Source organism: Hippopotamus amphibius, chromosome 17 (genome assembly GCF_030028045.1).
Source record: "Hippopotamus amphibius kiboko isolate mHipAmp2 chromosome 17, mHipAmp2.hap2, whole genome shotgun sequence".
In the NCBI taxonomy this organism is placed as follows: domain Eukaryota; kingdom Metazoa; phylum Chordata; class Mammalia; order Artiodactyla; family Hippopotamidae; genus Hippopotamus; species Hippopotamus amphibius.
The window spans coordinates 11636479-11662823 of record NC_080202.1 but is presented as its reverse complement, the minus strand read 5'-3'; the positions used below and the strand labels follow the sequence as shown (position 1 = coordinate 11662823).

Below are 26345 nucleotides of genomic sequence, written 5' to 3'. Positions count from 1 at the left end.
GATTTCGTCTGTGTTGTTTACTGATGTATCTCTAGCACCTAGTGTGCAGGGCACAGAGGAGATGCCCCATAAATGTGTAATGAATTAAGTAATGTGGTTAAGAGGTGAGCCGGGGAAGAGGTTACCTCTAACCAAGGTGGTCCTAGGAGTGAGAGACACTGGGTTATGAAAATAGCATTGTCCAGGGTGTCCAGAGACCTGGGTGTGAGTCCACCCAACGATCAAGTGACTCCAAGCAGGCCTCAACTACTGAGTCTGTTCCCTAATCTATGAAATAGGAATACACATCTCTGTCTTGCCTCCCTCATTGCGTGGCTGGGGAAGCAAGAGATAATAAGTGCGAAAGCCCTTTGTGGGCCATGAGGGATGGGGGAGGAAGTGAGCGATGGGTCCCAGTAAGGGGTCTGCCCAGGTAAGCCTTCAGGAGGAAGTTAACTGCAAAACCATGATGACTGGATTCAACTCACTGAGAGAGGGTGGTGGCCAAGTGTAGCTCAGCAACACAGAACAGCTTATTCTTGCAGGCCTTCTCGTAGGGCAGCTGTAACAGACAGAGAGCGGCAGGATCAGCCCAGGGAGCCCGCCGTCCCCAGCAGCCTTGCCCCGTGATCTTCTCCTTAGGACACGCCTGTCCCTCCTGCTGACTCTGAGAAGGGCAGGTGAAGGTCGACAGGCTGGGGTTGTGTCCACATGGCCGTGGGAGCTGTGACTGTGACATTCCTTGATCTGTCAGGGATGGGGGTGTGATGGTCCTATAACACAGGTACACCACACGTCAGGCCACTGGCCAAGGTCAAAAGTGGGGTGACCTTTGCAAATGGTGGGGGTGCCTGTCGCTTTCATATTATGCTAATTAAGCAGCATCACTGACAACTCACTGCTTTGAACATTTAGGGGAGGGAAACCTATGTGAAGAAAAGCTTCTTTAGTCCTCTTACGTAGAGCAGGAACAGCAGGGGACAAATGGGGGGTACCTAACCAAGCGTTGTCAAGGTCCAGTCCCGCGAGGGTCTCTACCCCCACGGCTGGTCTTCTCTGTAGGTTAAATACTGCCCTTGCAATCTTGCCTACACCAAACAAATTCAGAAAGTCGCACTGGGTCCAAAAAGGCCCAGTCAAGGTTGAAAAGCTCCAGCTCAGGGGGGGCTTGGGGGGGGGGGCGTCAAGGAAGGGAGGGAAGATGGGGATATGTGTATAAAAACGGATGATTGAACCTGGTGTACCCCCCCAAAAAATAAATAAATAAAGAAAGAAAGAAAGAAAGAAAGAAAGAAAGAAAGAAAGAAAGAAAGAAAGAAAGAAAAGCTCCAGCTCAGGTTGAAAAATCGTTTTCTAAAGGAGCTGGTCTATTTTTTATGATGAAAGAAACACTGCCAGCTTTCCACCTGGGGAACCGCTGCATTTATCTTCCCACCAGCCAGTGCCCATAGCAGCAGCTTTATGCAAGGGCTGTTTTCATGACCTGGAGCTAGAGTGGGTGGGAGCCCAGAGCTAGAAAGAAAACCTTCTGCTTCCCAGAGAAGGGAGATGCAATTTGCAGAAGTCAGAGCTTGGAGCTCTGTCTGACTGGGTCAACCATTGGGGGCAGGTTTTTTTTTTTTTTAAAGTTTTGTTTTTAATATAGCCAAGCTGCCTGCTCTCTTTCAGCAGGATTACAACATCCTAAGCTCCCAGCTAGAATGCATTCTCTGGAAACATCTATGTGCTTAACCTAACACCAAATCATTTCTCTTCACCCATTTTATCAGTGGGATAATTTTTTAAAAATCTCTTTGCCAAACCACCAAAGTAATAAATGATTAAGGTAAGAATCCTGAATGGATGTTAAACAGGATATACACATAATCTCAAAGCATCTCTCCATGAGACACTTATTAATTACAAAGGGAAACAGCACCAGGAATGGAACAGATCAATGTGATGTGCCTCTGGATACGATGCACTTAGAGGGATGAGACGTCACTTCTGGGGGTTGCCACCCACAATGCACAACCTGAATCCAACCATGAGGAAACATCAGACAAAGTCAGGTGGAAGAACATTCTGCAGGAAAACTGGCCTGTGCCCTTCAAGAATGTTAAGGTCATTAAAGACAAAGACTGAGACACTATTCGAAATTACAGACTAAACAAAAGTAATGAATTATCCTGATCCAGAAAAATTGTTTTTTCTTTTGCTAGAAAGGACATTAATAGGAAAACTGGTGATATTTGCATAAAGTTTGTAGATTACAGTATTTCATCATTGTAAATTTCCTTTTTTGATCATTGTACTGTGGTTATATAAGAGAGTATTCTTGTTTTTTAAGAAATATGTGCTGAGGTATCGGGGGTAAAGGGGCATCATATCTGTAACTTACTCTCAAATGGTTCAGAAATGTAAATGTCTGAGATTATATGCGTATATATGTAAGATATATACGAGATTATATATATAGAGAGAGAGAATAAAGCAAATGTGATAAAAGGTTAAAATGCTAAAACGTGAACATTTGGGGAATCTGGATAAAGGATGGGAATTCTTTGGACAATTCTAACATTTTAGTAAGCGAAATGTTTCAAACTAAAGTTTTCTGAAAACAGAATATATATAATTAGTGATAATCTACTTATTGACAAAACTTTATTACATTAGTTTTCCCTTCTTTTCTGAACCATCTAATTTGCTGTCAATGCCAAATTTTAAAAACTTATTTAGAAAATAAACATACTATTATAAATTTAAAATAAAGTCTCTTGCCTAAAAAATTAAAATGAGAATCTTCGCTCATTGGAAATCTGATCCTTTCTCTTCCTGGGCAGATGAGCAATAGAAACAGTCACCCTGATTATGTTGTCCTCTTATTTCTATTTACTGTTTGTGATTGATGCATTGGGTGTTACCAAAACTGGAGCTAAAGGCTTATGTAATTGAATTAATATAGAGCATTTTGGTACAAATATTGGAGTGAGTGTCCTGTGATTACCTAGAAATATCCTTCTGCTACCTGAAGCTTTTCTGTGCCAGCATGAACTACTTTGGGCTTATTTTTATTTTTGGAGGTTCAATGCATTCCAGCTAACTGTAATTATCACTTTTCAATGTTCATGTTGTCACGTCTTTGATCCTGCTGATTTTTCTGTACCCCATAAGACTCTCTAAATATATTCCCTGACAGAATACCCCAGGAAGCCAGGGCCTGAGTGGGAACAAAATCTCCTTAGATACCATAGAATCAGGAAATTTGACTGCTTCTTTCCCCTCTCTGATTTCCTGTAGTTATAAGAAAAGTTTTTTGTGGCACTACCTGTCTGCTAGGGTATAGGAGCAGTGGGCCATGCAGCCTGAAGGCTTGGGCAGGACCTGGGCAGGCAGGCGTGCCAAAGGGCATCCTCTCTGCAGCGCAGGGCAGGTGGGCTCCAGTCCAGTCCCCTCACAGGACCCTCCCCACACCATTATCAGAGACCCTTGCCAGGTATTCATATGCTTCATTAAATATGCACGAGGCACTTTTTGTGAACATAGAAGAACTAGCCTTGGGGGTAGTTTGGAGACCTGTGTTACCCACCAGTGAGGTCCTGGGCAAATTAACAGCATCTCAGGAACTCTATATCCCCATGTGTACAGTGAGGGGCCTAAATGCTGTCTGAAGCCCCTCCCAACTTTAACATTCTTTGCAGATAGGGGAGCAGGTACTTCTAGGGGGATGGCTCCAGGACAGTCTAGTCCTAGATGAGTCACCTGGAAGATGGCAGAAGGCTCAGCATGGAAGTCCAGGATGGGCTGGGGGTGGTCCCTCTGGCCCTCGGGGGTCTGGAGTTGGTAGCTGACCTTGACACTGATGTTGGAGAAGCAGTCCTCCTGACACAGCTGCAGGGTCACCAGGGAATGCAGGGTCGGAGTTGGATGTGGAGGAGAAAATGACAAGGAGAATACTTTTAACTTTGATGTAGTCACAATAAGAAATAAACAATGGGGACTTCCCCGGTGGTGCAGTGGTTAAGAATCTACCTGCCAATACAGGGGACACAGTTTGGATCCCTGACCCGGGAAGATCCCACATGCCTCGGAGCAACTAAGCCCACAGCCACAACTACTAAGCCCGCATGCTACAACTACTGAAGCCCAGGCACCTAGAGCCTGTGCTCATCAACAAGAGAAGCCACCACACGGAGAAGCCCGTGCACCGCAATGAAAAGGAGCCCCCACTTGCCACAACTAGAGAAAGCCTGTGTGCAGCAACAAAGACACAACGCAGCCAAAAATAAATAAAAATAATAAAATTAAATTAAAAAATAAAAAAGAAACAATGAAAGTGGTTAAGCCAGGAGTCCTAAGCCTCTTCCAAATAAGACAGGCTGCTAAGAGCACTGGGAAAATCTCCCTTGACCTGCCATGGCCTCAGGCCTCATAACTCCTATGGTTCCTGCCCCAATCACAAAAGAATCCTGGCCTTTAAGAGTTAAAATCCAGCTTGGAAACAGTTGATTGAACCTGGTGTACCCCCAAAAAAAATAAAAAATAAAAAAAAATAAAAAAAAATAAAAAAAATCCAGCTTGGACTTTCTTCAGAGGACAAAGGGGAGCCACGAAAGGGAAGAGTCATGGTCACATCGGTGTTTACAAAGATCTTTCTCAAAGCAACACGGAGCGCATATTAGAGAAATAAAAACTGAAGACAAGGAGATGGCTTGGGGTGCCATCTGCCATTCTCTTTTATTTATTGAGCCTTTCTACCAGGTGGAAGCTTTGAGCACCTGAGAGTAGGTGAGCACGCTTCCCAGGTGGAAAAGGTAGCTCTGCTTGTATTTCAGGAAGTCCTAGACTTGCTAGAAATTCATTCTTTTTTTTTTTTTTTATTTTTGGGGGTACACCAGGTTCAATCAACTGTTTTTATAGAAATTCATTCTTAATCCATTTAACAGCCAGAATAGATGTGGGAACCATATGTGTAGTCGGAAGCACAGTTTACGAGTTTATCGGAATACATGATCCTTTTAGGTCCACAGTTCTGGGTTCTGTCAGGCTCTGGGTCCTGACAAATACAGTTTTTCATGTCTCTAGGCACCTTTGTCAGGAGGAAACTTTTGTAAATGACAACTTTTGTCTTTCTATTTCTGCTTTCTCTTGTTCAGTTTTTCTGATGTTGACTCACATAAGGGCCCTCTGCCCCACTTTTATTATCAGGTGAGGGAGGGAGTCCTGATATTCCCAATTTATTACCAAGAAAAATGTCAGCTATTAGGGAATTTCCCTTTTTGTCCAGTTTCTAGGACGCTCAGAAATCTACTTAGTGTTTGATTTCAGTAGGTTTCTTTTCTTTTCTTTTCTTTTCTTTTTTTTTTTGGCCACTCTGCACAGCATACGGGATCTTAGTTCCCCGACCACTGATCGAACCCATGCCCCTGAAATGGAAGCTCAGAGTCAACCACCGGACCACCAGGGAAGTCCCTTGGTAGGTTTCTTTAATTTGGATTTCTGGTACCATAACTCCCATCTCCCATGCCATCGTGTGTGTGTGTGTGTGTGTGTGTGTGTGTTTGTTTGTTTGTTTGTTTGCATTTTGGCCACATTGTGTGGCTTGTGGGATCTTAGCTCCGTGACTATGGATGGAACCCAGGCCCTCAGCAGTGAAAGCATGGAGTCCTAACCACTGGACCACCAGGGAATTCCCCTATCATGCGATTTTTTTTTTTTTTAACAAAAACTTCTTTAATAATATTAACTGTTAAAATGACATATTTGCAAAGGAAGACTTTCTTTGTACATCTTTGACTTTCTTTGTATATCTTGTTAATGGAATTATTTTCCCTTAACACCATTTTGGGATGACCTCACATCCCTCATCCTCCTTTCTCAAATTAGAGTAGCCCATGGACTTTGCTGGGTGCAGCTGAGGTCAGGAGGACCAGGATTCTTAACAGCAAGAAAAGTCAAGGTCTTCACAGCAGGACTTTACCCTCACAGGTGATTGAAGGAAAAATTGGAGCCTGAGTGTCACCAGCCCAAGGAAGCATATACTGGGCTGAAATATGAGCTAAGTGTATCTTCTTTCTTTTTTTCTTTTTTTAAGAACTTTTGCTGAGATACAGTTAACAGACAATAAACTGCATATATTTAGAGTGTACAATGTGGTATTTTTTTTCTTAGTAGTAACGTATATATGGCAATCCCAACCCCCCATTTCATTCGCCCCAGACCCTCCCCGCTTTCCCCGCTTGGTGTCCATATGTCCATCATGTGGTTCTTGATCTGTTGTGGTTATTTCAGTTGCCTCATTTATGTGTATGAGTACGCGTGCTTCCTTGCATGCAGCTCAGTTCTTTTCTCAAGAATACAGACCCCTCTGGACTCTTTCGGAAACTCCTCCACTTACCTGTTCCTCTGTGGGAACCAGCAGGAAGGGCTCACAGAGACGGGGACCCGTGCCCCACTTCCTAAGGGAGCCCTGACACATCCTCTCGTCTAAACACTGCAGCCTTTTCCTCTGCTTCACCACGTCCACATCCAACGTGAAGTTCAGAGAGGTCTCTCCAAGGCCTGGGAATGAAGACCAGGTCTTCCTGATGAGGGTGGGATGTTCAAGCCCCAGACAGAGGGCCCTCCCGTGAGTCCCTCCTGAACGGTGCCTCCACGCAGGCGCTTCCCTGAGTTTCTTCTGCATTTCAAAGGTAATTTTCTCATGTCTTCTGGCACCTGGCTAGGGTCCCTCAGTGCCCCAGCCCCAAACCCGGAGCAGCACGTCCCAGGGCTGAGTCAGTCTTCTCTAAGGGAAGAAGGGCTTAGGGAGGAGGCTCGGATTGAGGGGGGAAATGAGGAGGAGCAAAAAGTCAAGGAATGGAGAGAGAAACCAGAGTAAAACCTGAGCACAGCAGAGCTGGAAGCACCTTGTAGATTACCTGGGCCAACTCCCTTACTGTGGAGAACAGAAACCAGGGCCCAGAGCGTGAGAGATGCCTGCCCAGTGTCACACAGCCACCCAGCAGCTGCCACCCAGGCTCTATGGCCTGAACCTTTCAGCCTATACAGCTGGACCTGATAGGCCTGCCCTCTTCTAATTATCAGATTTGATCATGGACTCCTGCGGTAAAGCCAGCCCACCTGGGAGAAGGCTTTCTGACCTGCAGGAAGCAGACATGTCCGGGATTGTTAATGAGAGATTAAGCCCTGGGGACTGTTGCTGAGGGATTATTCTGGAGGGGATCTCTTGGGTGGGCAGTAAGTACCTGGGCTGGGAAAGCCATGCTCACCCTCTGCCTTCTGGAAGGTCTCCCAACCAGTGCCAGGTAAGGGGATGAGAAGGGGGGCCAGGCTTCCATCAGGTTATCCAATCCCCCGGGCCAGGGAGACACAGTGGGAAGGGAAGGGGAGAAGATGTAAATCAGAGAGAAAGAGGACGGGAACTTCTCAGGAGCCCCGTGTAAACACACAGGCATGGGCACAGCAGGTGGAGACAGAGAAGTGTCTGCCTTTTTCTGAGTCTTCTTTCAGAAACTCAACCCTTCAGTCCAAGGAAGGGATCCAATGCCCCTCCTCCCAATAGGGTCAGACAGACCGCTTCAGAGTGTGGACTTAATGGTAGATCACCCTTTTCTGGGGCGGTTCCCATTAAACAGAACCTAAGGTCAAAGGAGCTAAGGTGTAATAGAAGGATTTCATAACACCCAGCCCTCTTTCCCTGCCACCAACGGAAGCCAACAGGGAATGACCACAGCACTGGACGGGCCAGCTAGGCTACCTGTTACCTGACTCAGCAGCTGGGGTCGCAGAGCTGATTTCAAAACACAAATTCACATTCACGCTGTTGTAGAAGCCAATGGGCAGTGCCTTGGGGGCGAAGGTCATGGACAGCTTCAGACGAACCACAGGTCTTGAGCTAAAGAAGACAGCAAAGAGGACCATGAGAAGGGACCACGGAACTTCTAGATCAGTGCCTGGCTCTTTCCTTCATTCAGTGAATATTTAATGAACATCTCTCATATGCCGAGTGCTGTTCTGAGTCTTCAGGATACTGCAGGGAAAGAGACAAGCCCTGCTCTAGTGGGAAAGCAGACAACAAGCAAATAAACAAGAAGAAACAGGAAAATCCTATGTACAGGAAGTGCTATGACAAAAATAAAATTGGATTGGGACTTCCCCGGTGGCCCAGTAGTTAAGACTCTGAGCTTCCATTGCAGGGGGCGTGGGTTCAATTCCTGGTTGGGGAACTAAGGTCCTGCATGCCAAAAATAACTAAGTAACTAACTAACTAAATAAATAAATAGGATAAAGTAATAGAGACTGGGGGCTACTTAGCTGGGCAGTGAGGGATGGCCTCACAAATGAGGAGACTTTTAAGTTCAGCTCTGTTACGGAGAACGAGCCTGCTCTGTGAAGATCTAGGGGAACTGCATTCCAGGCAGAAAGCACAGCTGATACCAAGGGCCTGTGGTAGGAATGAGTTTGGTTTGTTTGAGGAACACAAAGGTCCGCATAACTGGAGCACAGTTAGTGAGACAGCGGGGAGTAACAAGAGGCGGAGAGGGAGAGGTCTGCAGGGCCAGGCCACAGTAAGGAATTTGGATTTTACTCTGAGCGGGAACCACTGAGGGGTTTTGAGCAGCAGAACGCAGGGGTCTCCCTGGCTGCTGGATGGAGAACAGAGAACAGGGAGTGGAAGCAGGGGAGGACGCCACGGCAGTGGTCCAGGTGAGAGGCGACAAGGTCATGAACTACTAGGAGGTACTTTGGAGGCAGAGCCAACAGAAACTTGCTGATGGGGTGGCAGGGAAAGGAAAAACAGGGATCAAGGGTGACTCTTGGGCTTTTATCCTGAACAAATGGCGCCCTTTGCTGAGACGGGAAGCCCGGGAGGGGCGGGTGGGGAGAATGAAGGGAGGGCGAAAATGAATCCTTTTTTTTTTTTTGGGCCGTCCCACAGGGCTTATGGGATCTTAGTTCACCGACCAGGGACTGAACCCACACCCTCGTCAGTGAAAGAACACAGTGCTAACCACTGGACCGCCAGGGAATTCCTCTTCTTTGTTTTGTTTTTGTTTGTTTGGTTTGGTTTTTGTTTGTTGTTTGCATGAGGCCATTTTTAGACATGGTAACTTTGTGATGCCTGTGAGAGGGTTATTGAGTAAACAGCTGAGTCTGGAGCTCAGTGGAGAGCGCAGGGCAGATTGGTGTCCTGGCAGATTATTTATAGCCAGGGGACTTGACCACTCACTTAGGGATGGAGCACAGAAGCTCTGAAATTCATCATAGTAGTAACAGCCATCACAGAGCACTGTGCCAAATACTTTGCATAGATTCTCTCAGTCCTCATAACTCTGTGAAGCTGGCGCATTCTTACTCCCATTTATAGATGAGAAAATTGGGACTTAGAAATTCTGCCCAAGGGCACACCGTTAAGTGCAAGCTGAGGTTCAAACCCAGTTGCGCAGAGCCGGTGCCCGTTTAACCACCGCACTTACTCCCTCCCATCAGGAGGGAAGTGTCTTCACGGCGTCATTCAGGGCAGGGCAAGTGGGTGAAGCTGCCCAGATGGCAGGGCAGACCCCTACCGGAGCACAGCCGCCCGGCCCAGGGCACCCACGGTGATGTCAGCAAGACCATCGCCACTGAAATCTAAGCCACCAGCCAACGACGTGCCGAAGTACTGGAGTCCTGGGGCCGCCACTGAGGCTCTGATCCGCTGCGGAGGGAGAAACACAAGGTGTCAGAGCGGGGAAGGGGTTTCCTTTCAGTTTTAGTCAAGCAGCAGATTAGCCTGGGTCCCCACCCTAGGGAGCCCTCAACTGAGGAACTGGAAAGAAAAGGTCAAGGTTCTCCCAGGGAGGCTTGAAGAGGGGTGGGGCTTGACTGGAGGAGCAAGGAGAAAGGTGGGGAAGAGCAGGGTTGTTGGAGGAAGTAGCCAAGGGCCAGTGCAGTGGGAACAGGGGGGTACTGGGTGCAAGTAGTCCTGATGTGGGCTGGGGGAGGGGGTTTCTAAATTACATTTCAGAAACGCCACTGAAGACACAGAGTGGAAGATAGGGAGAAGGCAGGAGCCAGGGCAGGGGTGGTGGGGATGGAGAGGAGAGGCTGGATTTGGGAGACAGCAGGATCTTTAGGACCTGGAGGCTGACAGGCTGAGCTGGGGGTCTGGGATAGCCCGGGTTTCTGCTGTGAGCGGCGGCGGCGGAGGAATGGGGCCCAGAGGAGCAGCAGGTCTAGAGGAAGAGGATGCTCTCAGTTGGGCATCCTGAACGTGAGATGCTGGAGACCGTCCAGGTGAGGGGCTCAAGAGCAGCTGGACACACAGGACTGAAGCTTGGAGAGAAAGTGCAGCTGGAGGTGAGTGACAGTGCCCATAAAAGATGTAGCATGGAAGTTGCCATTGGAGTCCTGGGGGGTGAGAGTTAGGCATGGGATGGGACAGGGGGTTGGGGGTGGGGGTGGGGTGGTCAGGAGCCAGAGAAGGCACAGGAAGAGAGGAAAAGTCTGCGGCAGATCCATGGTCAGGAGTGCCAAAGAAGCGGGGAGTCACAGGCCAGGAAAGTAGATGGATGTCGCCATAACCTCTAGCTCCACTGGAAGGGTCTGGGGTGAGAACCTCCAAGTGACTTCTCTCCTTCCTCAGGCACCCCCACCCCCCAGGGACCTGGCACTTAGGACTGGAGCTGGCTTTGGTCTCTGGCCATCATATCTGGGGAAGGTCAGAGTCCCAGAGTAGAGGCAAGAGAGAGCCCTGCGGGTCACCTGTGGCTGGTTGGTCGAGAGGTCAACCAGCTGGTTGGTAGAGTGTCCATTGTAGATGTACACACTGCCAAAGCCTGCGCCGTCGTCTGCCCCAAAGTCCTCCAGGGGGGCCCCGATGGCCACATCTATGAGGTCATCCTGATTGATATCCCCCACTGTTGCCATGGCAAAGCCAAATCGGGCATAAGTCAACCTGGGGTGCCCACTCAGCATGCGTACCAAGGAGAAGGAACCATCCTGTAAGGCAGAGAGGCAACTCAGCCCTCAAGACAGGGATGCGAGGGGCACCCACCCCACGCCACCCCAGGAGGCATGCTCGAGGACTTGCTGGTCCTGATTCTCCAGCAGGGAGTCCGAGGCTCAGAAAAGGCAAGAGACCTTCCTGAGTTTGCACAGTGAGTGAGTGGTGAGGCTGGGGTCTTCCTGCCTTGCAGTCCAGGACCCAGAGCTACATCCCTCTGCTCCCATGACTGGGGTACTGGACTGGAGATCAGGAGACCTGGCTTCTTGCCTTGGTTCCACCACACACGTGCTCTGTAAACTGGAGCAAGTCTCAGCATCACTGAGCCTCGGCTTCCTCATCTGTAAAATGGGAGTGACAGCTACCTCCCATAGTGACTGTGAGAAGCAAGTGGGATCACAGACAAAACGTGCTTTGTGAACCGTGCAGCTATTTGGGGTGTCGTCATCGTCAACATGAGATGATGGGGTGGGGAAAGTAAGAAAGTAGGGGAGGGGGCGGGGGGGAGCCGTCACCCCAGCAGGCTGCCATCCAGCCTGAGCTCCCTGTCACTGCCCTCTGGTGCAAGGCAGCAGGGCCAGGGTGCTCCCAGCCTCTGTCACCTCAGCCCCAGGCTGAGCGGCCAACTTGTGAAGCTGGAGACTCTCCCACCTGCTTGTTCACACGGTACACATGGACTCTGCCCTCCTCGCCTTGAACGTGGTAAAACGGGGCCGCCACCAGCAACAGGTCCGTGGTGCCATCCATGTCGACGTCCACAGGGCACAGCTCAGAGCCAAAATAGGACCCCATCTAGAGGCCGGGGGAACAGAGCTCACAGGCATTGCTGGGGAGGCACGGCCCCCACCACCAGGGCCCTCAGCAAGGCTCGACCTCTACTCTTGCTCTTCCTGGACCACCGAGTTTGGGTCAGACCAGATCAATTTGTTCACCAGGATACCAGCTGGCAGTCAGACATGCAGAGCCGGGGCAGAGGCTGAGCTCTGCCTGAGTTCCGCCCAGGCTGGGTCCCCAACCCTCTGTGTGCCCTGGAGCACACCCCTTTCCCTCTGGGACCTCCGGATCCCCATCTATAATAACGGGGGGAGAGGGGGTCCTTCTCCAGCAGGTACCTGCTCGCCCTCCAGCACTGGAATGAAGTTGGTCTCTCTGCCCTCCTCCAGGAGCTCAAACACAGCCCCGTGCTGCTTGTGCCGTGGAGCCCCCGCCACATAGGAGAGGCCACAGGCCTTGTGCAGCACGGCCACCGAGTAACCTGGGGGGTCAGGGTGGGAAACTGTGATCAGGAGCTCCCACCGGGCCACTCCTCTGGCCCCCAACTTCCCAGCCAGGCCTTCAAAGTAGCTTGGGCAGGGAGCCAAAACTGGAGAGACTTTCTCATCCTTCTCAAAATCATCAGTGGTGGCTCCCACGTGGCTGGTCACACACACGTGCCCCACCACACAGATGTGCTATACACACGTTCTTGTACATACAGCTTTGCTCAGAATACACTCCACACACATTCACCACCCACATTCATCACAAACTCAGGACATGAAGACCGAGAAGGGGGTGAAGGGTCACCCATCACTATTACTCACGGAGAGGCCTCACCTCCCTAGGCAGCCACCCACCCGGGGCCTGGCGCTTCGGTACTGGTACCGAGTAGGCCTAATTCTCAGCCTCAGGGTCCCTAACTGGGACCCGTCCCTCACTCCGTGTGACCAACCAGGGCCCTCCCCACCTAGGAAGCCCACTGCAGCCTGTGTCTCTGTTCAGGTCTGAGCCCCCGGGCCCCGCCCTCACCCAGGTAGCCGTACTGCGCAGCCTTGGTGTCCACCGTCGTCTGGTTCAGGAAGCGGCCTTTGCGGCTGCTCATGTTGTAAAGCAGCGCACCCCCCGACCAGTCAAAGGCCCCTACGGCACCAAGCAGCACCTGTCCCTGCAGAGGACAGGGGTTGGCGGCCATGTGAACGGGAGGGACCCGGGGCCAGCCAGGGTGGCCGTGGGTCTACCCGTCAGCACAGCGAACCTTGCAGGCAGGATGGGGCGCATTCCGTGTGCGCCCGGCCAGAGACGCAGGAGGAAGGTGAGACGCAAACGCTGGGTTCCTGCCTTGTACCCATGACCCTGTCAGCGCAGCTGTCCCTCCAGTACCAGCAACCCCCCAGGGCAGAAATCCAACCCGGGGCCCAGATGTTGAGCATTTAAAAGAGTACGACTGAGCAAAATGGGGCTCACCTCCTCCAAGGCTGCACAGCCTGGGCCTGGCCCCCAAGGCCCACCCGTACTGAGTGACGTGCCAACCGTGCTCCCACCACACGTGAGGACGGTGTCCTCGCTGCCTGTATCCCTCCCCATCTGTGGGGAACAGGGTCTCCAGTGGGGAGAAGTACCCGGCTTGGTGGGCAAGCCTATCCAGGCCTGGGTGTCACCAGCCTGTGTTAAGGGAGCTGCTGACCCTGGAGCACAGACGAAATGACCCCTGTTATAATCAGGGCTGTTCTCTCCTCCGCCTCAAAGGTCCAGGTTAGGGCGAGCACACAGATGTGTTTTCCTTTGTCCTCAAAGCGCTCCTTCAGAGGCCTCACCACAGGAAGGCACTGAGAGCTGGGGCACCCGGAGTCCCTGGGAGTCGCTGGGGCCCCTCCTCGTACAAGCCTGCCTGGTGCTGAGTCAGTCACGCACCTCGTCCAGGATCTGGGCGCTGAACCCGACCTGTGCCAGCTGGTAGTGGAGGGCCTCTCCGACCGTGCCTGGAAGCCAAGAAGCCCAGAAGCCCGGTGAGACTGCTGTGGGCCGAGGTGAAGGGAGAAACCAAGTCGCGGAAGGGTCCGGCTTGGCCTCCTCCCAGAGGGAAGGATGTTGGGTAGGATGGGACAAGCACCAGGCTGGAGTAGAGATCTGCATCCTGCTTTAGAAGCTACCAGCAGTGCAGGCCCTCTTCCTGGGCCTCGGTTTCCTCATCTGTGAGCTCCTGGGAGCAGGAACCACGCCCCAATCATCCTTCTTTCTCGGGCTCCAGAAAGAGCTTCTCATCGGAGCTTCATGGAATTTGGGGGAAGTGAGGAAGGCTGGGGAAACTGTTGCCTTATTAGAGATGGGACAGCTGAGGCTCAGAGAGGGGATGGGAGTTGCCAGAGTGCCTCACGGAGAGAGGACGGGATGGGGCCGGAGCGCAGGCCGCGGGCCTCCTGCTGCGTGCCGAGGCGGCTGCCGCAGGGTGGCGGGCGGGGCCCCAGGGCCTCACCTTCCACGCGGATGATACTCTGCTGCAGTTTGCTCAGCAGCCCATCCAGCACCGAGTAGTTGGTCACCTTGAAGGCGTGGTCCTCATCAGGGTCCGAGGCAATCAGCTTCAGTTCATCGTATGCCTTGGTTTTATTAAATGCATCTCCCACCTGCACAGAGGCCCCGGGTCACTGGGCCGGCACCGTGAAGGCCCAACAAGAGAGCTGAGCCCTTCCATCAGGCCTTCAGGGCCCCCCATCACCTACCTCTCCATCACCTACCTTCTTCTTTCCCTGCTCCCCGTTCTCCCACACACTCTACCTGTGTTTTCCTGAACACACCGGGCGGGCTTCACCTCCTCCCATGCTGTTCCCTCCGCCTGCAGAGCCCTTCCTGCCTCCCCTGTACCCCAGGTAAGCTACTCCTCTTTGTCCTCCAACCCTCAGCTCAGCATCAGCTCCTCCAGGAACCTTCCCTGACCTCCCTCCCAGGGGCTCCCAGAGGGTCCACTGCTCTCCCCATCACTGCTGAGCGAGTGAGCTGTGACCACCATTGGGAAATGAGCCGTCTAGGGGAAGACCCTGAGTGGGTGGGGGGTTTGGGGAGCTTGGGACACGGGGCTGAAAGACGAGAAGCTGGCGCGTGTTTGTGACTGGAGCAGGGTTGGGGTAAGATGCTTACTGACGCCCCTCTAGGAACCCTGGCTCCTCCCCAAACCCAGGCTGTACAGGGTCACAAGGTACCCCCAGCTGCCAGTTCTTACCCCAATGGCAAAACGCTCAACACCTTGCATCTTTGGGGAGTTGATGACAGTCGTGAGGTTGAGGGGGTCCTGGAATATGTCCCCATCAGTAAGCACCACCATGATCTTGGATGCATTTTCTCTGGAGCCGTGGCTTGGCGTGAAGATGTTGTCTCTAAGTCGGGGAGGGTAAAGGGAGAGAACTGTGCCGAAGGAATGACTGAGCCCTGGGGAGGTTGCATTCCCTGGCCTGTTTTAGAACGGCAGAGGATTAAGGAGCCCTCTTGGGAGAACAAAGAAACAAAGAGGGGTGGTGATGTCCCTGGGTACACAGCAGGGCGGGTGGAGGTGAGGGTGCGACACAGGTGTTCTTCCCCCTCACCTGCTCCCAGCAGAAAGGCGCCGGACCGCACTGGGGTCTGTTCCTTGTGTGTGTGTGTGGGGATAACAACGGCATGAGTAACAGTGGCTAAGGTTTACACAGCACTCATGTGCCAGGCACTGTACGTATTTTAACCCATTTATCCTCACAAAATCCTATAAGGCAAGTACTATTATTATTCTCTCTCTCTCTCTCTCTTTCTTTCCGGCCACGACTTGTGACGTGCAAGATCCTAGTTCCCCAACCAGGGACTGAACCCAAACCTCAGCAGTGAAAGTGCCAAGTCCCTGCAAGGGACTTCCCTATTATACTCATTTTAAAAGTGAGGAAATTGAAGCACAGAGAGGTTAGGCAACTCGCCCAAGGTCTCACGAGTACAAACTGGAGCTGGGCTGAACACCAGGGAGCCTGCCCGCGAAGCCCCTCTGATAAGCACTGTGCCCCCCGCTGCTCGCTGGAAGAGTCTTTGGAAGAATTTTTAGAGGACTGTCCTGGGGTGTCATCCATCAGCCAAGGCTGCATCGGAAGACCTCACAGTCCCCTTTCAGCCAAGGAAGAGCCTGAACCCCGAGCCTCTCCTCTACACAGTCTGTCCAGCCACCTTCTCCAGGCACGATGCCTCAGAGCCCCTGGGCAGGGCCATGGGCTGGCACCCAGCAGGTGTGCAGGTAGTTCTGCTGCCTTCACACTCACAGGACGTGCTGCATGGCAGAGGCCGTCTTGGTGACTTTCCCCACTTGAGTGATGTTCTGGACTCTGGCGAGGGAGGCTGTCACGTTCTGGCTGTCCTGAAGGTCAAGCTCCGTCTGGATGACCTCCCCGTATTGCACCACGGCAAAGCTGCACTGCAGGGGAGGGGCCGAGAGGGGAGGAGTTTGGCAGAGCCTTCCAAGGCCACCCCCGCCCCTTAGATGGCTCCCCCTGGAAGCACTAGAAGAACCCACTCATCCCTCCTAGTCTCTGGGTAGAGGAGATGCTCAGGCAGAGGGCGACCTCTAAGCCAGTGGGGGTGGAGGAAGGTGTGATGGAAACGGCTCCCAGTGAATCACAGGCTTCTTCCTGAATCCATGTCCCGGTGTAGCCCCCCTCTTCCTCATTGACTCTGGGATAGGTCATGTGACTTGCTTTGGCCAATGGGACATCAGCACATGTGATACAATCAGAGGCTTGGAAGGTGCTTGCCATCAAAGAGTTGGGCTGGGCTGCTGGAGACACACGGCCCAGACAAGGGAGGGCATCTTAGGATCCAGTCAAGCAAGCAGATGTCTGCAGCTGCAGGAATAACTCCAGGCAAGACCAGCAGAAGGACCACCCAGCTGAGTCCAGCCCGAATACCTGACCCATAGAAGGAGAGCAGATCACTGGTGGATGTTTTGAGGTGATTTGTCTATGGCGGTAGATAACCCACAGGCTGTGTGAGTCCAGCTCTTCGGGAAGCCCACCTCTAAGCACTTCTCATAGATGCTCTCCATCATGTTGGAGATGAAGTCTTTGGCTCTCTGGAAGTCTGGGGATTCAATGCTTCCCGAGCCATCCAGGATGATGGCGATCTCGGTGCCTGGGCCAAGACAGGGAGCACGTCGGGAGTGGGCGTGGCATCTGGGGGCGGGAGTGAGGGCGGCTCGTCCTGCCCTGAGGGAACCCACCCCATTCAAGCTCTGAGGGCTCAGTTCAAGGAGGACATTGGTGCCACTCCCAAGAGTCTCAGAGGTAGAGAGAGAGCCAGAACCTGCTCAGGCTCTGACTTGCTGTGTGAGTCACCCCCAGCACCCCCACTCTCCGGGCCTCCGTTTCCTATCTGTAAGATGGAGAGAGACAGAGCTGGGACTGGCCACGCCTGTAGAATCCAGCCACTGCTCCCCACCTCTCGGACCTAGGCACACCCCACCCCTCGAGGTCCCCAGCCTAGGGGTCAGCTCTGACAGCCTCTGGGAGTGACCCAGATCCGCCTCTTCTCACCAGCTGCCTCCTCCTCCTCCTCCTCCTTCAAATCCCGGCGCCGCCTGGCTGTGTTCTCCGTGCTGCCTTTCCTGTTCCTGGAGCAGTCTCCAGCATCCACAGGAGCACTGGGATCCAGGAGTTTTTCTTTAAAAAGTACACATGGAAGAGCTCAGAGTCAGACGGGCTCCTCATTCACCTCCAGGTGAGCCTGCACTTAGCTCTGCCCTGGTTGCCTTCACGTGGGGCCTGAGCCTGCCTTGCCCTCTCTGGGCCTCTGTGTCCCTCTGCCTCTACCACGGGCTGGTGCCTCTTCTTGCAGACCCCAGGAGATCCCTTCAGAGCCGTCCAAGGCCAACGAGGCTCTAGTCCTTACCAAGGTCGGAGAAGTAGACATGGGCGTGGGGACGGAGGTCAGGGGCCAGCAGGCTGCAGTCGCCTGTGAGCTCTGAGTTGAGGCTCTGGGGCCGGCGGGTTGGCACTTGAATGCAGATCTGGAGGCGGGGGAGAAAAGGAGGAGAAAGCCTGGTCTCCCCCAGCCCAGTCCCCCTAGTCGCAGCCACACACACACCCCCACGCTGGAGCCCAGTGCCTCAGCCAGGCAGGGCGCGCAGGGACACCCTGCTCACCCCTCACCAGGGGTAGGAGTTGGTGCCAGGGTCAGCGTGCTGGGCCACACAGAGTACCCAGGTCAGAGCTGCCATCAGCCCTGGGGCCGCCAGGCATGCAGCTGGGCTCAGCCCTGAGAATCACATGCCAGTCAGCACTGGCGTCCACATGGGGCCACCACAGGGGCAGCACCAGCCCCCCGAGGCCCTCCATCCTCCCGCACCCCGCACACTCACCAAAACACCGTGGTGGTTCCGGACCGCTGTCACTGCCCGGTACCTCCCCTTTGGGATGGGGACGTGCTCTGAAACAGTGAAGCCCAGGTAAGGAGGGAGGGCTGTGGGGAGGCAACCTAGGAGCCAGGGTCAGAGGGCACAGGGCCGTCATGCTCAAGGCAAGCAGCCTCTAGAAGCTGGATGGGGGGCCTTCAGGGACAGGCCTCTCTCCCGGGCTCATCCGGCATCTCATTCAACACATGCCCCGTGATGACTGCTCTGTGCCCGGCCTGTGACAGATGGTGACAGGGAGCCGGAAACACTAAGACCTGGTGCTGGTCCGGTGGGCGGGCAGGCAGAGAAGCACCAGCTGGCAGTGCCAGGGATGAGGGCAAGAGGGACTGGCCAGAGAATCGGATGAACCCCTTCCTCTCGAAGCCCCGTCTCGGGGGAATCTTACTGCGCCACAGCCCCAGGGGCAGAAGTGTAGCTCCCTCCCCTCCCTCCCCACCGTGGCCTCAGCAGACTCACATAGTTGAGTCACAGGATCACTCAGTCACCCTGCTAGGCCGCGTCCCCTTCAGAGGCGGAGAGGGAAGCTGTTCAACACAGCGCCTCCCACAGAGACCAGGACTCCCCCCAGCACAGCCGAGCGGCCGTCCGCAAAGGTGGGCCTTCAGTTGGACTGGGCGGGATGGGGAGAGTTTGGTCAATGAGCGAATTAGGTGCATTCCTTTGTTCATTCAAACAGCATTACTGAGCGCCTGATAAACGGCAGGCCCCATGCCAGACGCTAGCATGGCCACAGTTAGATTGGGGTGGGGGAAGGGCTGGGTTCCACTGAGGTGTGATGAGCTGGGGTAGGTTGGGTTTTGGAATCCGGTGGAGTTGGGTTTGCCTCTGTGATGCTGCCCAGATGCGTGACCTTAGTCATACTGGAAACCAAAGGACTTCTCAGAACTGTGGCTTCCTCTTCTGTAAAATGGCGTGGTTTTGAGGACTGAAAGTACGTGAAGCACTTAGCAGAGTGCCAGGTAACACAGCGAGCACTCCATCCATCTTAGATTTCATTTTTGTTGTCAGGATTGGATCCGGAAAGGTGGGTTGTGGATTAGGGTTGGGAAGGGATGGGATTGGGCACTAGGACGGAGGGCTTGCTATGGCCGGTGGTGGAGCCTAGGGTGGAGGGATCGGGATGGTTGGGCCGGAGGAGTGGGATTCCTAGAAAGGTCCTGGGAGTGTTCCCTGGAGCACGGGCTGACTTACCTACTGGTTGGCAGTAGAGCTCATCCTGGACGAGGGAGCACTGATATAGGGGCTCTGCTGTCTTGTTGGTTCTGAGGCTGGTGACCAGGAGCCTGAGTGAAAGAGTAGGCAGCAAAAGTGAGCTGGTCAACAATTCCCTTCTCCCTGCCTGCCCAGGCACAGTCTTTCCATCCCAGGCCCACAGACCCCCAGGCTCCGTGTCGGGAAAACTACGGAGATGGCCAGACCTGGAGAGGCGGGCGGGCCCCGAGCCCAGGACGGTGGATCTGCATTGCGAGGGAGGCCCGGGCTCACCTTTAGCACAGCTCCAGGCAGGCAGCGGCTAGGTGCTTCCCCTCTCTGCCTGCTGGCCCACCGTGACAGAGATGGGCTGATATTGGTGGTAAATAAAGACTCTCTGCTCTTTGATGGGGGGCGGTGGGGGGGGGGGGGCCAGGAAGCCACCAGCAGCACAGGTGCTTCTGTTGGGAGCAGTGCTGCCTTCCTAGTGGCTGCCGGGGAGGAGGGGGGCCTGCCCCACCTGGCCCCAGTGACAGCACTTCGTGAGAAGAGCACACTGATGCCCCTCTCCCAGGGCCAGGTCCGATCTAGAGGTTCTGGGTGCCTCAGCCTGATTAAGGCAGGCTCAAGAGACATGATTCCCAACGGCAAACTCTGCCCCCTGCCCAGAGCCCAGGGAGACAGCAGAGAGCCAGTGTCGGCCTAAACGTTCTCAAAGTCCATGCTGCCCAGGGAGGAGCAGGGAGAGAGCTCCCTGTCCTCGTGGCTGTGAGTAGGGCATGTTGGGGGAGGGCCCTGAGGCTGAGCTTGGTGACAGTAAAGCAAGTGCAAGGCTTTGTGCCGAGGGCAGTAGGAAGCCACAGAGGACTTTACGAAGGGGAAGCCCACGATTGGACAGCTCGTGATAAGTTACCGCGGGTTGGGGGCCAGGAACGAGGTCATGATTCCACTTCCTCACCTCCCGTTACTTGATATTTTAAAAAATTATGAAATACATCACTCACTTATCTCCACGGTTGACAGGATAATAATAAAATGTGCAGCCGCGTGTGTGCCCTACCCAGCTTACCCCACCCCAAGCTGACTTCCACCCTGATAGGGCTCCCTCATGGTCAGCAGTGGTCCCCACGTTGCCACATCCAAGGGACACCTTTCTGTCCTCATCTTCCTCAGCCTCTCAGCAGCCCTGGACATTAGTGACCATCTTCCCCTCGAAACGCTTTCTTTTTGATTCCCCCTGACCTCTCTCACTACTTCTCAGACTCCTTTGCTGTCTGACTTCTAAATGTCACGGGCGTCCCGGAGCTGGGTCCCCGTCTTCCTCACCAGCACGCTCTCCCTAGAGATCCTCTCCAATCCCTGGCTTCAATACACCTATAAACGCTGACATTCCCACCTTTATATCTGCAATGCTAGCATCCCTCCACCAGAAGCCAGAGCAGCATGGCTGTAGGAAGCAAAATAATGAACCCCTCACCCCCAGAGAAGCCCATGTCCTAATCCCCAGAACTCATGAAGAAGCTACTTTTCATGGCAAAAGGGACTTTGCAGATTTAAGTCAAGGCTCTTGGGACTGGGGGTTGATCCTGGATTATCTGGGTAGGCCCAATGTGATCACGGGATCCTCATCAGAGGGAGGCACTGCTGGCTTTAAAGGTGGAGAAAAGGGCCACAAATCAAGGAAGGCATGCAGCCCCTAGAAGCTGAAAGAAATGAGGAAACAGATTCTCCCCTGGAGCCTCTAGAAGGAACACAGCCCTGCTCACGCTTGATTTCAGCTCAGTAAGACCCACTTGAGACTTCTGACCTCCAAAACTGTAAGATAATAAATCTGTGCTGTCTTAAGCCACCCAGTTTGTGGTGCATTGTTACAGCAGCCCTAGGAAACGAGTAAATAAACAACTCCCCCTGGTCTAATGGGCATCTCCAGCTTAGAATGTCCAAAACGGAACTATGGTCTTGTCCTCCCGTGCCTGAACTGAACCCTTCCATCTTCCCTGCCACAATAGATGGAAACACCAACCACTACATTCTGAAGTCCAAAGCCTGGGGGCACCCTTGCTTCATGTTTTCACCCATCCTCTCCATCAAATCCATCAGGAAACCCTGTTGGGTCTTCCTCCAAACTCTGCCTAGAGAGCATCTCTTCTCTCTGTTTCCCCTGCCACCATCATCGTGCCTGGTGTGTAGTAAGAGCCTCCTAAATGCTTTTTTGTGGTTGTTATTTTTTAAATGTACTCTTGGGACTTCCCTGGTGGTCCAGCGGATAAGACTCCGCACTCCCAATGCAGGGGGCCTGAGTTTGATCCCTGGTTGGGGAACTAGATCCCACATGCGTGCTGCAACTAAGAGTTCTTGTGCCATAACAAGGGTCCTGCCTGCCTCAGCTAAGACCCGGCGTGGCCAAATAAATAATAAATAAATATTTTTTTAATAAAATAAAATATAAAATACATTTGCTCTTGTAAATTACACCATGTCACTCCGCTGCCTCAGCAGCCTCCCAAGCCCTTAGGACGAGAGTCCGTAGCCCTGGCTGCAGCCCACAGGGCCTTGTGCGAGCTAGCACCTCCCCACCTCTGAGACTGTCCGCCTGCTCCTTTGCTCTCCAGGCTCTAGCTCCACACTGGCCGGCTTCCGTTCCCAGGCCGCCCCCAGCTCCTTCCTGGCTCGGGCCCTCTGCCTCGCTGAGCCCCCTCTGTCCCCACGCCTGGCTCTTTCTCATTCCTTGGGCTCGCTTAACTGTCCCCTCCTCACAAATGCTTTCTCCAACCAGCCTCACCTGACAACCCAGTTACTCTGCTTTCCATCACCCCCTTTATTTCCTTCCCAGAACTTATCCCTGTTTGATAGCATCCTGTTTACTTGTTGACTGTTTATTTTCTGTCTCTGCCCCTAGACTGTAAGTTCCCCAAGGATCTTGTCTCTCTTGTTTGCCATGTTATTTGCAGCGCCTGCAGTGGTGGCTGGCACAGAGCAGGGGCCTGGTAAATGTTTGTTGACTGATGATTGAACGACAGCCCGGGCAGCAGGTGAGGGGGCCGAGGTGGGGCAAGGCTGAGGGGCAGGGGACCACGTGCAGCTGAGCTCCGCGGGCTTGCAGCTGAGCCCCCAGATTAGGTCACCTGCTCAACAACCTTGCCTCTTCCCCCAGACCCCTCCCAGCCTGAGCTTCAGCCCTGGGCCCAGCACCATTTTCTCTGCTCCCCCACAAAGGTGGGCTCAGAACTGGGCTCCAACCCAGACCATGTTTTGGGTTGCAGGTGCTGGCCTGGAATAGCCTCAGCTCTCCTTCCTCCTTTAGGCCTTGGCTCAAGCTGTTTCTTCTGCTTGCAATGTCTTTCACCTCCTTCTCCTACAGAACAACCTTCCCAAAACACCAGCTCCTCAGGAAGTCTTCCCGAAAGAAGGAACACCTTGACTGCCTCCAAGCCCTCCAAGAAGCCCTCACTACTGGACACCGACACATCCCTGGCTTTTGTTTCCACCTAGACTGTGAGTTCTGGAGAGACGACCATGTACAGCTGCACAGGCTGTGCACTGCAGAACCCAAGGTTGCCACTCATACCACAGTCATGCAATTCCGGGGCCTGGGACCCAGTCTGAGCTGTCTCTGCTGCCCAGCCCTTTAACCGCCCCCACCCTGGTGGGTGGTCTCTTGACCTCCAGGTTTATCAACTGAGTGGCTGGCAAACTAAACAATAACTGAACCTACCATCAGCTGACAGCTCCAGGGACCCTACTACACCTGGGCTGGGCGCAGCCCATCTCCTGCCTTCGCCCAGCTCTAACTCATCCCTGTCCTCAAAGTCTATTCCCATACTGCCCAGAGGAATGCCTTCTTTCTATTCCACTCCACCCACTGCAGCAGCCAAGTCCAGGATGCTGCCAGCACTGGCTGTTACACCTTACAGAGAAACAACATGAGGGAGAGAGAGGGACATGTCCTCCTTGCACAAGGAGCCCAACCTATTCCTCTGTGGCCTGGGTGGCCTGCAGCGCACTTCCTGCCCTGTGCAGCAGCCCGTGGTCTCAGACTCCAAGGTTTGAGGTAGGAACCCAGAAGTGCCTCCCACCACATCCTCCTCCCCTGCATTGTCAAACCTGTGAGCCCCTCTCTGCTTCAGCAGGTGTTCAGGGAGGTTTTCTTGAACCCAAGTGGGCTCTTCCCCCAACCCCTGAGGGGGGCTCAGAGCCTTCTGCTCTGGGGACTTCAAAGTCCCCTCCTCCACTGTGGTCTTTCAGCTTGGCTTCTGAAGGAGGGGGGTTAAAGTCTGTCAGGCTTGAAGCTGGTATGGTGAGGGCCCTGCTGGGGTACTGGTGGGAGGAGGCTGGGCAGGACATGGTCACAAATAACAGGGCTGAAACCCGGCCTTGACCTTGACGAGTGAGGGGGGAAGTACAGACGCATTGCAAACTTTGGTTAAACTGAATGCTGACCCAACACAGAAGCCACGATGCAGCACTTCCACTGCTGGACACCCTGTGCCTGATAAACAGAAGTGCACTCGCCCAGTGAAAGAAAGTGCAGAGCTGCGCTGGTCGTCACAGCACAAGGAAACTGCCAGAAGTCTCCTCATCAGCACTGTTCCCACAAAGGAAAACTCCAGCAAAGACAACGCGTGCCACTGCCTCAGGCAACACACGATGAAATTCCTAGACTGCATGTTGAGGGAGAGGAGCCTGGCATAATAGAGCACCTACTGTATGCCTTGTTTAAGACAAGTTCAAGAACGGGCAAAGCCAGTCCAGGGCGGGGTGGGGGAGAGGGGGGGCATTAAGTCTCGCCTGGGATGTGTCTGGAAGGGAGCCCGTGGCTACAGGGGGCTTATGCGAGGCTGGTCCCGTCTGCCTCTGGATCTGGACGTGGCTTCTGTGGGAGGCTCGCTTTGTGAACATTCGCTGAGCGGCACACTGATGACGCGTGCAGTTTTCTTTGCAACAATGCAGCAATAAAGCTTTTCCAAAACAAAACACAGCAATGCTCACCTTTAATTCATCTCCCTGCAGCCAGAACATTCCTAACAACCTTCTCACCGCCCTGCCTGCTTCAAGCCTTTCCAGTTCCCCAAACCTTGTGCCAGGTCACAAAGCAGGGCCCACCTCCCGCGTGCAAGGTCTCCTCACCCGCAACTTCCGCCACCGACACCTTCCCAGCTCCCTGACCTCGCTCAGGCTGGTTTCCAGACTTCTGAGCAAGCTGCTCTCAGCCCCACTCCCCTCCCCGTGCCTTCTCACACGAATTCCTACTCAGCCCCTGAGCCCCAGGGTCGATGTATATCCTCTGGCTGGAGGACACACGTGCCTCTATGTCCCCAAAGTGCCCTGGATGTCCCCACAGAGCAGTCATCACTCCTCCTGTCATCGACCGACTTGTCTGTTTCCTGCAAGAGCCTGGGAGCTCCATGAGGGCAGGGGCTGTGTCTTTTTCGCTATCTTACCCCCAAGGTTTGCCTGGCACTGAGCAGATGCTCCGTAAATACTGCTGACTGAGTGAATGAATGAATGGGCCCTGCCCTCACCACCTAAATCTAATGGCCACAGCCTCTTCACTGGACAATGAGGAAACCAAGCGTGGGATCCGAGCCTGCTTGGCTGGCAAGGTCATGGCCCAAGTCCAGGGCTGTGAGGCTGTCTCAGGAGACGCCACTGCCCACCCATCCTCCACCAAACAGAGCTCCACTCAGCCAGCAGCCTCACCTGAGCGCCTCACCTGGCTCTGCCCCAAAGTTGTCTGGACCCTGGGCTCATGACTCAGGTGTGCTGGGTCTGAAGGAAACCCTTGATCATTGACCAGAAGCAAAGCAGCAGGGCGGGGGTGGGGTGGGGCTATAGGGAACCAGCCAGGGGCAGCTGGGCCGTGCAGCAAGCACAGAAAGAGCCCTGTGACCATCACGAACAAGACAGGGAGAGGAAGGGCTGCTCTAGATTAAGGGAGACTAAAGAGACACAGCAACGACACGCAGCCCATGAACCTTGATTGGACCCTGGCTTCAAAACGAAGCAGCTCTAAACATCACTGTGGTGACCACAGGGGACACTAGACTGTGTGTCGTGACCCTTCACTGCAGAACTTCTCCTGAAACCAGAGACATGCCTCTAATCAGCACCCCAGCACCACCTCCATCTGAAAGCATCCACATTGGATTCATTTCTTGTTGTCCGCGTCCCCGGCACGTAAGGATTCGTGCCTGCTTTGCTCACGGCAGTACCCCCCAGGGCCAGGCACGCAGTAGGTGCTCTGTCTCAACGCTCGCGGAGTGAACGGCCATGGTGTACGTAATTCTACAAGCTGCCTTTTTCATTTTACAATGTGTTTCGAGATGGATTCGGTTCATAACCCCTGCACTCAACTCGTTCATTCTACCTGCTTTTAGTGTCGCACACTAAGGATGAGTCACACCTTATTTCTTCCATTTTCCGACGATGCTTATTTCAAAACAACGTCACAATCAATCTCTCTCCACCCCCGTGCCTGAGAATTTCCCTAGGGTTGGTACCTGGGGGTGGGATCGCTGAGTCAAAGGCCACCCTCATCCTCAGCTCTATCTGATATGGCAAAATGATTCTCCCAGGTGGTGATACCAACTCACATTCCCTCAAGTTCTTGCTTCACCACATCCTTACCAGCAGAATGTTATCAGACTGAAAACGTTTTGCTTATCTTATGGGTGGGTGCAGATGATATGTTTAAAATACAAAGTAATGCCTATTGATCTTAAATTTGGCCAAAATTTGTGCCAAACCCTTTATGTACATGAACTCAAATAGTCTTTGCAACAACCCTGTGAGGTAGGAAAATACCACCCCCACTGCAGAGATGAGAAACTGAGGCTGGGGGGTTGAGAGCCTTGCTATAAATACAGAGCAAAGCTGTCACCCACAGCCTCCTCGTAACCACGATGCCCGCCTGCCTCACATTTTCCATTTGAAAAAATACTTTTTGTCACTGTCCAAATTTCTATGTTGAGCGTGTTACTTTTGTAAGAGACAAAAGAGACTTGATAAACTTTAAAAGTTTTTTCGTCTCCCCTC

The 26345-nt window shown here is 53.2% G+C and overlaps 1 protein-coding gene and 1 long non-coding RNA gene across 2 annotated transcripts in view; one reads left to right on the top strand and one right to left on the bottom strand.

Moving 5' to 3' along the window:
* The window catches only part of ITGAE (integrin subunit alpha E), a 59491-nt gene that overhangs the window by 19473 nt on the left and 13673 nt on the right, over positions 1 to 26345 (bottom strand). Inside the window, exons 3-20 of the mRNA XM_057714258.1 lie at positions 19311 to 19402; positions 18066 to 18133; positions 17597 to 17714; positions 17242 to 17367; positions 16725 to 16840; positions 15976 to 16127; positions 14922 to 15075; positions 14178 to 14328; positions 13616 to 13683; positions 12734 to 12869; positions 12058 to 12200; positions 11597 to 11737; positions 10705 to 10941; positions 9528 to 9658; positions 7725 to 7855; positions 6356 to 6519; positions 3721 to 3849; positions 468 to 541 (exon numbers count right to left, since the gene is read on the bottom strand). Of these exons, the coding sequence (XP_057570241.1) occupies positions 468 to 541; positions 3721 to 3849; positions 6356 to 6519; positions 7725 to 7855; positions 9528 to 9658; positions 10705 to 10941; positions 11597 to 11737; positions 12058 to 12200; positions 12734 to 12869; positions 13616 to 13683; positions 14178 to 14328; positions 14922 to 15075; positions 15976 to 16127; positions 16725 to 16840; positions 17242 to 17367; positions 17597 to 17714; positions 18066 to 18133; positions 19311 to 19402 (2331 nt within the window). The remainder of the gene's footprint in view (positions 1 to 467; positions 542 to 3720; positions 3850 to 6355; positions 6520 to 7724; positions 7856 to 9527; positions 9659 to 10704; positions 10942 to 11596; positions 11738 to 12057; positions 12201 to 12733; positions 12870 to 13615; positions 13684 to 14177; positions 14329 to 14921; positions 15076 to 15975; positions 16128 to 16724; positions 16841 to 17241; positions 17368 to 17596; positions 17715 to 18065; positions 18134 to 19310; positions 19403 to 26345) is intronic.
* On the top strand, positions 17137 to 24269 carry LOC130839796 (uncharacterized). The gene is made up of 3 exons (XR_009049901.1): positions 17137 to 17425; positions 22672 to 23361; positions 23760 to 24269. It is a non-coding gene; the product is annotated as an uncharacterized LOC130839796 (long non-coding RNA).